At 44.4% G+C, this 13,246-nt stretch overlaps 1 protein-coding gene across 3 annotated transcripts in view; it reads right to left on the reverse strand.

Moving 5' to 3' along the window:
• Positions 1 to 13,246, reverse strand: part of tle5 (TLE family member 5, transcriptional modulator) — a 36,547-nt gene that overhangs the window by 15,538 nt on the left and 7,763 nt on the right. For all 3 annotated transcript variants that reach the window (XM_076087845.1, XM_076087842.1, XM_076087843.1), the window contains exons 2-3: positions 4,702 to 4,790; positions 309 to 372 (exon numbers count right to left, since the gene is read on the reverse strand). In XM_076087845.1, the coding sequence (XP_075943960.1) occupies positions 309 to 372; positions 4,702 to 4,790 (153 nt within the window). The remainder of the gene's footprint in view (positions 1 to 308; positions 373 to 4,701; positions 4,791 to 13,246) is intronic.

Genomic DNA, 13,246 nt, shown 5'->3' on the forward strand with positions numbered 1-13,246 from the left:
GTTTCCTGTGTTTAGCAGCGTCTTCGCATTCCAAGATCGAAGCAATTTTCTTTGTGTACGCAATTTTAGTGAGTACTGTACAAAGAACAGATGGCCAAAGCTATAAAAATGGGCAGCAAGAAAAGAGACATAAGAGAACAATTTCACTTGAAAGAGTATTAATTAACAGAGAGTGAGAACACAAGAACAGTAAATCATTTCTTTGCATGTAAACATCAACATCTTCATGTCAGAATCAAATATGACAAACCATCACCTCTGGTGCTAAACAAACACACACACACACACACACACACAGCTTCACTCACCATGATATAATGGCGCTGCATCTCTGACTTCTCACTGGCCAACTTGTCACACTCGAGCTTCAAACTGGGGAGAGAGGAGAGTCAGCCTGTGTTAGTGAGCTCGACAGTGTTCTCTCTAAAGTGCTGACACCAGGTGACTTCCACCCCCTTCATCATCCTCACCACCAACGGCCCTGTCATCACTTTCATCATCACTGCCTCCCACCTTCATCATCATCATCAGCACCACCTCCATTGTCATCCTCTCGGCTACCATTATTGTCTTTATCGCTATCACCGCCCCCATCATCATCATCATCATTAGCGCCGTCATCATGCGCACCTTTACTAGTCAGAGTGGCAGCGGTTCCACCGAGCTCGACAAGGTGTCACGTGACAGGAGGAGGTCAAACCGAGCTCGAGCCAAAATGTCTGCTTTCTAAATCAGAGAAGAGGCAGTGAAGTAAAAAAAAATAAAAAAGTCTAAATATAGCGGTGGGAGCGCTTCCTTGCGACCTGGTCCCTGTGACAGCCATTAGCTGTAATCATGTCAGCGCTGATGTCACGCGAGGCGACAGGACAAAGGAGGACGCGTCAACAAGTCACCCAGATCGTCAAACGGAAAAGACAGAGGAGGGGAAGAAGAAGAAAAAAAATCCCCCCTCGATGCCTTTTGACTGAAGCAGCCAGTTACGACGTGCCAGTCTCAGAAGGCATCATCCGATGTGAGGACAGGATAAGACTCAGATCAAATAAAGATATGCGCAGGCACACGGTGGATAGTTTCAGATTTGGGGATAAGTCTGAAACCTGTTTGATGGTGTGTGTGTGTGTATATTTATGCCGGGATGTTCTTCTCAGCTGTCTGCGGGAATGACAGCTCGATTACAGCGAGCGCCGCCTGAGTCTTCGTCGCTGTTAGTCTTAACTGGCAGACTGAACACGGTGTTACACGGGGCCAATAATGTGAGCTCACGCATACACACAGTATTGTGCTTCTCCTGTAATTATCGCAGCAGCTGCAGTGTTGGCTGTGGTTAACTTCAGCTTTTGGTTGAGCGTTCATCCTTGTTTATTAGACATGATGACAATATGACAATTAAGTATCTTATTTGAGATTTAAAAGAGCAATAATCAATCTGAATAACTCCATTAAAGACTACAAACTGGATAACTGAACATATAAGTCAATGTAATAATACCTGAATATATAAATCTGGATCACTAAAGATTAAATTCAAACTTATAATGTAGGCATACCGAAATAAATAGCCGATATGAATCTCAAACTGAACCTGAAGCTCAAAGTAATGAACAAATAAATCTGGAACTGAACATTAAACTAACCATAAAAGATCCAGACGAGAGTATTTCTTCTTTTTTAAAGAGAGAAATGAAAGTGAAGGAGTTTTTATGATGTGCTTTACTTACGTCGGCTACTTTTGCATACGCCGTTTTTAGTAAAGCTTTTTGTCCCTCAGAATGTAATCATCGGTAACTATGTACTACATAGTACTTAGTTGGAATATTTCTTATTTATTTACAATTGCCGATGCGCTGTTCTAAGTGGTCATCAGTTCAGCCAGCTTCTTCTAACCCGAGCGCCAGAAAGAAAAATGCATGGAAGGTTTTTGGAGTTTTTAAAATGGAGTGGAGAACTGCTTTCTGGAAAAACATCTCTGCTGTAGTCTACAATGAAAGACGTGTATTCACAGTCTGTCACACATTCACGGCTTAAGCACACCGAGTGCCAAACCTCTTAAAATGGTCAACCTCTATCCGCTAGTATTTATTTAGTCTAATTTGCTCTTCAGAGCACACTGAACTGATGAATCCATCTATGTTCTGTCCCCACAGAGGGACTGGAGCCGATTCAGCATGTATAGGAGACACGCTGTGGGTCAACGCAACACGTTCACGGGACAATCCGTCCAAACTGCATTCAGAAGAGACGAGGCTGTCGGGAATACTCACTGCATGTTGACACTCCCACCGTGACACCCAGTTTAGAAACTTTTGCTTGAAATATTTATTCGGAAAAAGAGCACAGAAATCCTGTAATGACCCAGAATGTGACCGAGTGCTCGTGGTGCTCCCAAAAACACGCCTCATTCAGTTCACTCAATACACAGTTTTATGTAAAAGTTAAAATCAGCATCCTGATGCGTTCTGTGATGCATTACCTTCACTAAAGTCTCAGAGGTTGTTTTTATTCATTCTAAAAACTGAATGAGGTCAAGCTATGGCCTCATAGGCTCTCATCCTGATTTAAAACTCTTTAAATGCATTAAACATTAAAAAAAAAAAAGTTTTGGACAATCTCAAATCATACTACACCAGATGCTTCTTTTTTTTTTTACTACCTGGGGGCGATCAAGATGTTTTGGCTTCACATTTGGGGAGCGGTCATGCTGTCTTTATATACAGTCTATGATGGGAACACATTAAGTCCACTTTACGAGATGATTAAGTTTACTTCTGCTAAGGCAGCTAACCGACACCGAACTTGATCACTGGGGTCGATCTCCTGCCACCTATTCTTGTGCGGTGGATAAGCAGACTCCACTTATCCCAAAAACGCTCCCCTTCCCTCCTACATGAAACCCTGCCTGCTATCCCCGCGTAGGCTGGTTTGGTGGGTTGTCATGACGACAGGCCTACCTGGGATTGGCTTTGTGCCGCCTCTGATTGGTGCTCAGCCCCCCCCCCCCTCCCCCCCCGGGCCTGCACCGCCGCTCTCAAACGACACTTTGATGGAGTTTTATTGCCGATTCTTCCGTCTCTAAATCGCTCCTGCTGTCATCTTTATTTTGATTTATGTATTCCCTGATCTATTTATGCATGTGAACGAGGGGAGGGGAGGGGGGCGGGGAAGAGGGGGGTGGGGGGGGGGGGGGGGGGGTGAGGAGAGGAAGACAGCGACAGCTACAATGCTCACTACTATACCCGGGGGATCGCCTGCGGTACATTTGCCTTTTAAAGGCTTCAGCAACAGACAAGCACGGCACAGCAGCAAAGCGCTACAAAGCCTCGTCTGTGTCTCCCAAGCCCCCCCCCCCCACCACAGCCCCCCTCCTGAGTCAATAGGCACTGTATGCATGTTCTGTACGCTCAGACAAAAAAGGTATTCTTTCAACTGCGCCCTGGCTCTCTGAAGAGGGTTAAACGGTGCTGCTCATCGTTGTGGGAATTACAAAAAACCAAAAGGCGAGAGGAAAAAAGAAGACGCGCCGCGGTGTTATCGCCGCTTCTGAATCCTCCGCAAACAAGAGCGATCAGACCAGAGCAGGAATTTTGCGCTCACACAATTTGTCAGGCTTTCATCTGCCTTCGCCCGTCTCTGTAACCGGCAGAGGCTCTGGAAGGTTCTGGGTACAGAGGAACAAAACAACCTCCTCAGGAAGGAAGGCGGGCTTCAAAGACTCCCCTCTCACAAAGAGAGGATCTCTCGCAGAGATGCAGACCCCGTGGCGCCCCCCCCCCCCCTCCCCTTCTTTAAAACCGCTATCAAACAGATCAGTTGAGGTCGAACCAGGCACTTTGGAAGCGCCTCAGACTGCTGGCACTGTAGCGGTATTTAAGCGGTAAAGCAAGATCAATGGGCGAGGGTAAACGAGATTGATTTAGGTAGGAGTCAATAAAAGGATGTTGCCTCGGTGGTGGAGTTGAGGAATAGTGGAACAATGGTAGACGTCTTCATTTCATCACAGTTCACTGCCGTGTCTCTCAATCTTCAGCACAGTTTTTATCATTCCAAAAGAACTTCTTTTAAGTTTTTTGGGAAGAAATATAGAGGAAATAGAGACTTCGAGAAAGAGAGAGTTCTCAGACTGTTATTTTAGTTTTTTTAGTAGTGTGGAGTTAAAAAGCAACTATTGAAACACCAGCTACATTTAAACCAAAGTAAATATCTATTCATTCCTAATACATGTGGAGTGTTGGGCTTGCCTGTAGACAAATGCACCGTTTTGCATGTTAATCTGATCTGCTGTGCACTGACCAAAAGTAACAGTGGCTTAGCATCTAATAGGAATGTATTAATTGGAAGTGTACGAGCTGAACACTGGGTCTATTTTACCGATAGTTTGGGTCAAATTCTATATTTCTTTCCAGGGAACTGATTAGGAAAGATCTGTTATATAAAACGCGAGATAGTTTCCAAGTGTATGTGACAACATTATGTGAAATGAAGTGTTGAACAAGGCCATACATTCACATTAAGACCTATTTGTGGCCAAGATATGGCAGCAATACTGCAGCTCAAATCTGCAGTTTACCTTCGTAGCTACCATTACAACAATGTGTGCAATAAAGGAAACCCCTAAGTGATACGTGTATAACTGAGAGATATGCTACGTATTTCAAAGAACTGCTTCTCCTTTGTGTGTGTGTGTGTGTGTGTGTGTGTGTGCACCTGTGGTATTGTGCTTGGAGGAACTGGAACTCATCCTTGATCCTGTCACAGGAGTCAGAGGTTGTGAATTTCAGCTGCTGCGATGAAGCCTAAGAGAAAGAGAAAAACAGACGAGACAAAAATAAAGTCAGAATCGAGTGAAAAGACAAAAGATGAGGAAGAGAGAGAGAAATGATTAAAAACATGAACATGAAATCAAGCAGTTGTGCGACATTACTAGGAAACCGGTTGCCGAGTATGTTTCCACACACGAGGGGCCAAATGTTGATTCAAGACAAACTGTGCAGGCACCAAAGCAGAAGCATGCATACCCATTGTTTCAGCCTGATTTTGAAACCTCTGCGTTTGCTCTACTCTGTTATAGATCTCAATCACACGAGCCTAACCCACACGCAGACACAATTAGCCATGAATGGATGTCGACACACCCCTATTTAACCTTCTATAGACGTAACCCAGACTCTTTCTGTCCTTGGTCTGGCTCCGGCAGAGCCTTCAACAGTGCAGAAGAAGCAACCATAGAGAGTTATTACCACACCGCCATTACAAACATTACAATATATGTTGCGAGCCGTAACAGCCGACTGAAGTTATAATCCAATGTGTGTTATTATACCGACATTCCTTATTGTTATTCCAACGTTCAATTAGGGTTACGTAAGCCTACGCGCTGGAGTACATCTTGCTGGTAAAAATAATGACGGTAACACACATTTGGAAGTTTTATTGTCGGGAACTTGGTTGAGACCGCATTGAGTCTTTTGAGGTGTTGAAAAGATTTAGCTCCAAATAAAAAGTCTCTTAAATTCCTGCATCGTGCCGTCACTCAGCTGTTCACTCAGAGATGTGCTTGTTGTGAAGCATAAGTGGAGTAAAGGACGGTGATGTGGTTCAAATATTCTATCACTATACATATAAACTTCAATTGTGTTAGTGATATAAAGTACATTATCTAGAAAGTCAATTAAAACATTTTACCATGAAAAAATGTGACGGTACCTTTCCACATTAAACAAAACAAACAATGCACCCAAAGACTGTAGTTTTCCTTCTACGACTACAACAAATGCAATGGCTGCCACTTTTATCTTTTCTGTATTTTGTGCCTCGTCGTCTCCTCTCTCCTCCTGCCTCTACTTAAGAGTCTCATGTCCCACAATGCATTTTGAGGAGAGAGGAGGTTTGCCGGAGGAGCTCTGAGCGGAGCACAGGTGTGTCCTTTGCAGAGGACTTTATCGGTACCCATGACGTATGAAAGAGGCGTGACACACAGCCGGAATACACACACACACACACAATTGTGAATGGAATTAAAATGAAATATTTAAGTTGTCATGAACACTGTTATGCTCATCTGACAGGTCATAAAATACAACAAAACAACAGACAGGTGGTGCAGCTGTGCCACACGTCAGATTTAATTGACGTCACGTCCGAAGCACGGATGTCTCGTTTTGTTACACGTCTGCTGCCTCGACTCCTCTCCTAGTCTCTCTCCTTTGCCTTCTGCGCTCGTATCTCAGGTGAGAGGAGGCGAGGAGAGGAATCGAGGATGTACAAACTGAGAAATGGGGCTACAACAACAAAGCCAAGGAAAACAGGGCACGGAAAAGTTTTTAAATTGGAACAAGACTACAGAAAAATAAATGAAACGACTTGAATGGAGCAAACTGAAAAAAATATATAGACTGGGTTGATATACAGATTAAATAATTAGTCAATTAATGTATTAAAAACAACACATCTGAAGACGTTCTCTGGGAAGTTATGCTTAGCACTTATTTTGGTAGTGATACCATGGTGTCCAATGTGGTCCTGTGTAACACAGCACTAGCCTAGTGAGGGTCAGGACTTCACTTCATAATTAAGCCAAGTGTTCACTGAAACCAAATGACACTCATGTCAAAAGAGAGACTTGTTTTGAGCGCCACACAGCGAGCTACACCATCGCTCTGTCACCTAGCCTGGATGCTGCTATTAGCCCTTATTGTAATTCTGTCCACACTACATTCCCCAGGCAGCCGCGGATGGCCTGGTTGTGTGTTAGAGCACAGCAAGCATCAAACCCAAATAGGGACAAAATCTCATTATTTCCCAGCAAGCTGCATAATGGGTCAGGTGGGGAAAGAAAAAAAAAAAAAAATCGACATTTTCCCACTACGATCAAGCAGGCATACAACACCATCAGACATCTGATTGCTGCACTTACGGGAAGCTAGCCTGCCGCTGTTAGGTATGACCTGTCGCTTTGTACCCTGCTCCCCATCGCGTGTCGCTCAGCTTCATTTTTAACTACAAATAGGCGGCTTCGCATTCACAGAACCATGGCCAGAGAATATGCTAAGCAACAGGATTGCTTCAGGTTGCAGGAATGAACCTGCACACTTCAAAAGGCTGAATTAGTTTTTTTGCTGTCTGGCTCAGTAGGCGGTGCTTTGGCTCCAACATGGTTTTAGGGTTGGGGGTGAATTCCTTGACAAGACTTCTATATATACACTCTTGGGATTATATTGGTTTGGACATCAAATTAAGTAGTTTAGATTATGTTACAAGAAGCATTAGGGTTGGAAGAGAAAAACAGACTAGGAGGGCATTAAAAAAAACTAAAAACACACATTCATTCCCGCTAAACGGTGACAAGCCCAGTGACCTCGGCCGTTACACTTCCAAATGTCATGAGAAGCGCTGACATTACCGCCACACAGAAGCCCCAATCCGCTACTCGGAGACAGCGGCTCCGCCTGTAAAGCAGAATAACCTTTTTCCATTATCACTCCGGCCGGTGTGGCGCGGACCAAACTCGGCAAACAGCTCGGGTCTACGGGTCTGTGCCACACAGAGCCTGTGTCAACACAAGGCACTTAGCTCCAGGCAGCCGTGTAACTCGCACTGCAGTAACTATTCCCTGTGCTCGCATGGTTTCTCAACACACCGAGTGTGTTTTCCTGTGTGTCTTCCTACAGGTTAACCCCCCCCCCCCCCTCCTTGTGCCTGGGGGGTAAAGTTGTTGCCCTAGATCCGATTTCCTTCCTGTGTAGCGCAGTATGCAAACGTTTAAAATACCAAAGTCTCTTTCTCTCTCTCGGTCAACAGCCCCGGGGTTTGGCAACCTGTTCCGCTGGGAATACAGAGGAGACGGAGAAAAGAGACAGAAGAAGAAGAAGAAGAAGACGACAAGGGAAAGGAAGGCAAGAAACTGAAGAACTTTCAATTTTAAATGAACGAACCACCTTGTGTACCGTACGGCGGAGAGCAAAGCGTTTTTTGAACACAGTTTTTGAATTATGGATAAAAAGCAGAATATTTCTTAAGATAAAAACATGTTGGGAATTGCTCAAAACATTTTGAAGGACTAGCCTGTTGCTCGGAGGTTTGCACACAATGTTTCTGTAAGTTATTTATAGTAATAATAATTTGAAAGTAAACGTTATGAATGAAGCTTGAAACTATTTGGAACAGACCTGTGTGTAACCGTCACTCGTCATTTCATTCAGAACTAGGAGTTGAATATAATAATAATATAATAATAATTATCTATAATAATTTAATGCAAGTACTCAAGTAATCTTGAAAGGACTATAAATTATCTTCCCTACTTTACAGGATCATTGCATGTGGTAACTGGCCTTTATATTGCATAAGGTGACAGAATGGTTACTACATTTTTAATCTGGTTTTTATATATTTTTTGATCGATAGCTTTTTTCTTGTGTCATGCACATAACGTGCCCGACCCTCATGGGTTTATAACACACCCAAAATACAGCTTCAGCGGACACACGTTTCATTCAATTACAAACTGACACGTTACTTCTCCACCCGATCTTAAACTAAATATTCGGCCTTCTCTCCCAACACAACGCTCACTCAACACAACGTTCCTGTAACTGTGCACATAGTGCTAACACACGCCATATACAAGTGGCGTGACGTAAACACGTGTATATAGTCAAACATATGTTGTTTATGAAATGGTTTTAGGGCTTTTTTTATTTTTTAATGGTTGCAACCAGACTACAGAAAGTAGTTTACAGTAGTCGGCATCTGATTGCTTGGGGCAACAAGATAACCGTCACACTTCACCTTCTACTTGAAATACTTCAAAGATTAATAACATAGATCAGAACGGGATGTATTTTCTGACCTTAGATCAAATGGGGCCATATTTAGCAGATCAGAATTTGAAAGCATAGCTGGAGGTGATGTTAATGTACACGCTAGCTTACAACCCTGCTAACAGGACGGGGAGGGAACCACAACGATTTAAGACGACGTTTTGTTAATAAAAAAGTATCGGAACAGTCATATGAGATTGTATTGTTTTGCTTACGATGTAAACTGTGTTACCAAGTACAGTTTACTATTCATCAAGGTCATCACAGAGCTGCCTAAATCCTGGATAAAACGCTCGGTAAAGAGCAGGAGTCTGAAGGACGGTTCTCACAGAGCCGCCCTGATACTTCTGCCACTACACAACCAGACCATGCAGGCCTCTCCTGGCTCCACAATATACACAATATACACTGCTAACAATGTGTATTATCCCTCTCTCTCTCTGTCAGGGACCAAAACAAGGTGCTCTGTGGGGGCCTGAGAGCGCACAACAGATGGATGCCCATAATGTTAATGAAATACTGCTGTAATATTGTGACACGTGCCATCTGCTCAGACAAAAAAAAAAAAAAAAAAAAAAAAAAAAAAGGTGCCTACACGCTGTGTACGTGGAAATGTGTTTCTGCAAGTGAGAGGCTATCGTGTGTGTTTGTGCGCCGTCTTTTGTTTGCGTTACAGAGGAATAGCCTAGACAGTGTGAATGTGACAGAGAAAGATGTGTGTGTTAGAGCAAAACAGAGAGCCTTAACATTGAATAGGTGTGTGAGTGTGTGTGTGGGGGGGGGGGGGGTATGATTCTTGGCTGCCAGAGGAACAAATATTCACTGCCATGAATCATACACAAGGATACAACAGCCCACACACACACACACATTCTCCCTCAAATGCAAAATTTGCATAGTGCGCACGCACACACGCGCACGTACACACACACACAGCACCTAAATGTAGGACAATCTCTAATTTGATTCTGCCCTGCTCCTTTGAGACGTAATTAAAGCATTAAAAAGCTTTGTGCGCTGGTGAGGCAATTGAGACAGTCTTCAGCGAATAAATGGGATTCATCGTTTCAGGAAATTGCTGCCCCACCCCCATCCCCCACCCACCAACCCAAAGCCCACTCATCATCCCCCCCCCCCCCACACCCTTCCTGGCCTCATCATCTGGTCCAATCCATGTGAAATCTACTGTGAAACATAATGTCTATTTTAAATAAGAATCAGGCTAAGGCTGTTTCTGCTCCATGGATCAGTCGACAAAGAAGATGGGGAGGGATGGAGATTACAGGGTGGGGGGGGGGGGCTTAACACACACACAAACATACCACACTGCACTGATTAGACACACCAACAATACATGAATACAGTACATACATCCAGGCAGAGCACACACACAATTACAATACACACAGACAATAGCAGCAGGATACATTGGAAAACATCCTCCTCAGTATAAATCCTGCCTGAGGGCAGCAGCAGCGTGGGGATTGTATTTCCTGGAGCCCTGCCTGGCTGTTTACATCTCAGTTGGAGTGTGTGTGTGTGTGTGTGTGTGTGTGTGTGTGTTGGGGGCATGGATAGGGCCTTGGCATTGTAATCACTCACTAATGACTGGATGTTATCTCTCTCTCCCACTTTTAAATGAATGCCGGAGATCTACACAGACGAGCAGTTGGCCTATTTCTCAACGCCAGGCTGTCTGTTTGCTCCACAGCAACAGTCCCATGGAGGCCATTTGAGCCGTCCACCTCCTCCGTCCATCTCAGACCCAGACACATTGTTATTCAAAGATAACGCAATGACTGAGAAGAAGGGAAAGGGTTTCTATGTTGAAAACAAAATAACCATTAGCTTCCTTGAGTTCGGTGGCGAGGGTTAGAAATTACAGGGGGTAAATTCAAGCCTAGATGGGAGTTGTTTAGAAAAATGCTTTTGTGAAAAAGGGCTGAGAGCAGGTACTGAAAGTGGTGTTTAGATGGTATGAAGTATTGCAATACACCCGGAGTAATTTAACACAACTCTGCAAACCATATCAAGACATTCCCATAAATTCTGGGCTCATTTCCTCTAAAATGAGAGTCTACGTGTAGCAGTCACCCTACTGAAGGGGATAATTACGCCTGGCTCTGTGTATTGGTGAATACAACATGTGGGGTATGTGTTTAACATGTGGGCAAACCTCTCAGCAAAAAATCCATCATGACATGACTTACCGAGCCAGACGTTGAGGGCTTAAAGCCTTTTGCTAATACACCAGCACCAAACAAGATCACATCCTCCGTCTAAGAATAGCTGCAACCAAACAATTCCATCTAAATATCCCAGATTAGTGTTTGGACTAAAGCGTATGTGCCCAGTGATCTGAGAGAGGGACAGGGCTAACTGGCCCACGTCCAAACTCTGTCTGGGCCAAGTGCGCCTTGCTATGTTAGCTGCTCAGAGTGTGTGTGTGTGTGTGTGTGTGTGTGTGTGTGTGTGTGTGTGTGTGTGTGTGTGTGTGTGTGTGTGTGTGTGAATCAGAGGAGGCTGAGGAATAGGATTGTGTCTTCAGCCGCTCTGGACAGGGGCTTTAGAGCGCAGGGAGAGCCTAATCCTGTTTGGGCCAGGAATTTGATTTTGATTATTATCTCTCACGAATCAAGCCAAGGCTTACCCCCATTTCTGCAGCATTATCCCAACAACACACACACAAACACACACCCACACGCACACACCTCCCCCTTTCAGCCCAACAGATTTGACCTCGTTAAGACGCTTTAAAGGGGATTATTCTACTTTTATCACTTCGAGTGAAGTGCCCTTGCAAACATAGGCTTGGCATGGCTCGACTCCCCCCCCCCCCCCCCCCACTCCGCAGAACTGTCTTCTTTACCCCCCTGTGCAAGGCCAGCCAAGCGCGCAGTACCCACACACACACAAACGTGACACTTAAGGCACACTGCCCTGTAAACACAGATGCAAGAAAATGTAGTAAACTTTACCCACAAACACACACACACACACACACGTATGTACACAAACACAGCAGAGACAAGGTGGGGGCGCTCATACTGTAACACAACACACACACATGAAAAATAGTGCAGAGATTGCAAAGCCAAGGGAAATGGGCAATTTGTCAAGAGTGGGGAAAGTGGTGAGGCCGACAGGGCTGTGGGTTTGGAGACCATGGCTGAGATTAAAGCCAGCCTCGCAGAAGGGGGGCTTTAAGATTACACCCAGTACGCTTGTGCAGATGATTGATGCCTGCTTGTAAAAACCAAGGTTTTTACTTACAACAGCCGGGAAGGAGGGAAGACATGGACGGAGGAAAGGAAGATTAGTCCCAAAGTTCGCAACAAATAAGTGGACAATGAAAACAGAAGGCTGGAGTGCCGGCATGCGGCCGACACCAGGGAACTTGTGTTTCACTAAAGTTCCAGTTTAAATTGAAGTAGTTATAGTGTGCTCACTGGACAGCACCTTTACCTCCACACCTTTCCTACATTGGAAGGTGGACGAGTGGGCCGACACTTTGTTGTAACTTTCCGAAACTGACAACCTAACTGATAAGTCCGCTTCACGCAGTTTGCCAGGAGTGAAGAAAGTAAAGATTTTAACTTCTCACTCGTACTTTTTATTTAAATTTTGGTCACTTTTAATAAGCACAAACGGATGCAACACTATGAATTCCTACACGAACAGAAAGCCCCAAAGTGTGTGCAGTTATCCCCATATTTGAATGATTATCGCATCTCTCTCTCTCTCTCTATGACAGCAAGCTTTTTTTCAGTGTGGCCGTTTGAAAGTATATAGACATGAAGACTAAACTTTTGCAATAACATAATGGCATTTTATCCAGCAAGCCACTGCATTGGCCAAATAAATGTATTCTGGTAGAATCATTTTTTTAAATGAACGGTGTAATTTGACCATTTCGCTCTCAAACGCTCTTTACAAAAGGATTAATGGTGACTTTCAGTTGTAAAATGTCTTGTAGTATCGTTTACCGCTGTGCGGTGTTCGATAATTCTTCTAACTAATCAGTCTATTGCTACATCTGGACGTCCTGGACACGTTTTGTGTTCTTACTGCTACCTGTGGCAACACGCCCAATCCAATGCGGCCCCTCGTGTTTTCTTTTTTTAACCTTCTTCTATCTCCAGTGTGAATTCCCCCGTGAGACTAAGAAAACGTCATTAGCCTGAGTGGACCAGTTAACAGGGTGTCCCGTTGCAAATATCAAGCGTGTCTAATAAGGACGGGACGGCCTGCACTCAGGACTAGCAGGACACCGACCACACAGCACGGTGCTGACAATACCTGCCAACGTGTACCCTGAATACAACACCATAGAAACCAGTGCTGTCTCATAGTGGACGTCTGTCCCCCCCCTCCTGAACGAGGGATGTTTTCTTTGCCTTGCTGTGAATCCTCCCGGTGTCTGACTGAGA

Source organism: Anarhichas minor, unplaced genomic scaffold, assembly GCF_050575085.1.
Source record: "Anarhichas minor isolate MPS153535 unplaced genomic scaffold, ASM5057508v1 ptg000010l, whole genome shotgun sequence".
Taxonomy (NCBI): domain Eukaryota; kingdom Metazoa; phylum Chordata; class Actinopteri; order Perciformes; family Anarhichadidae; genus Anarhichas; species Anarhichas minor.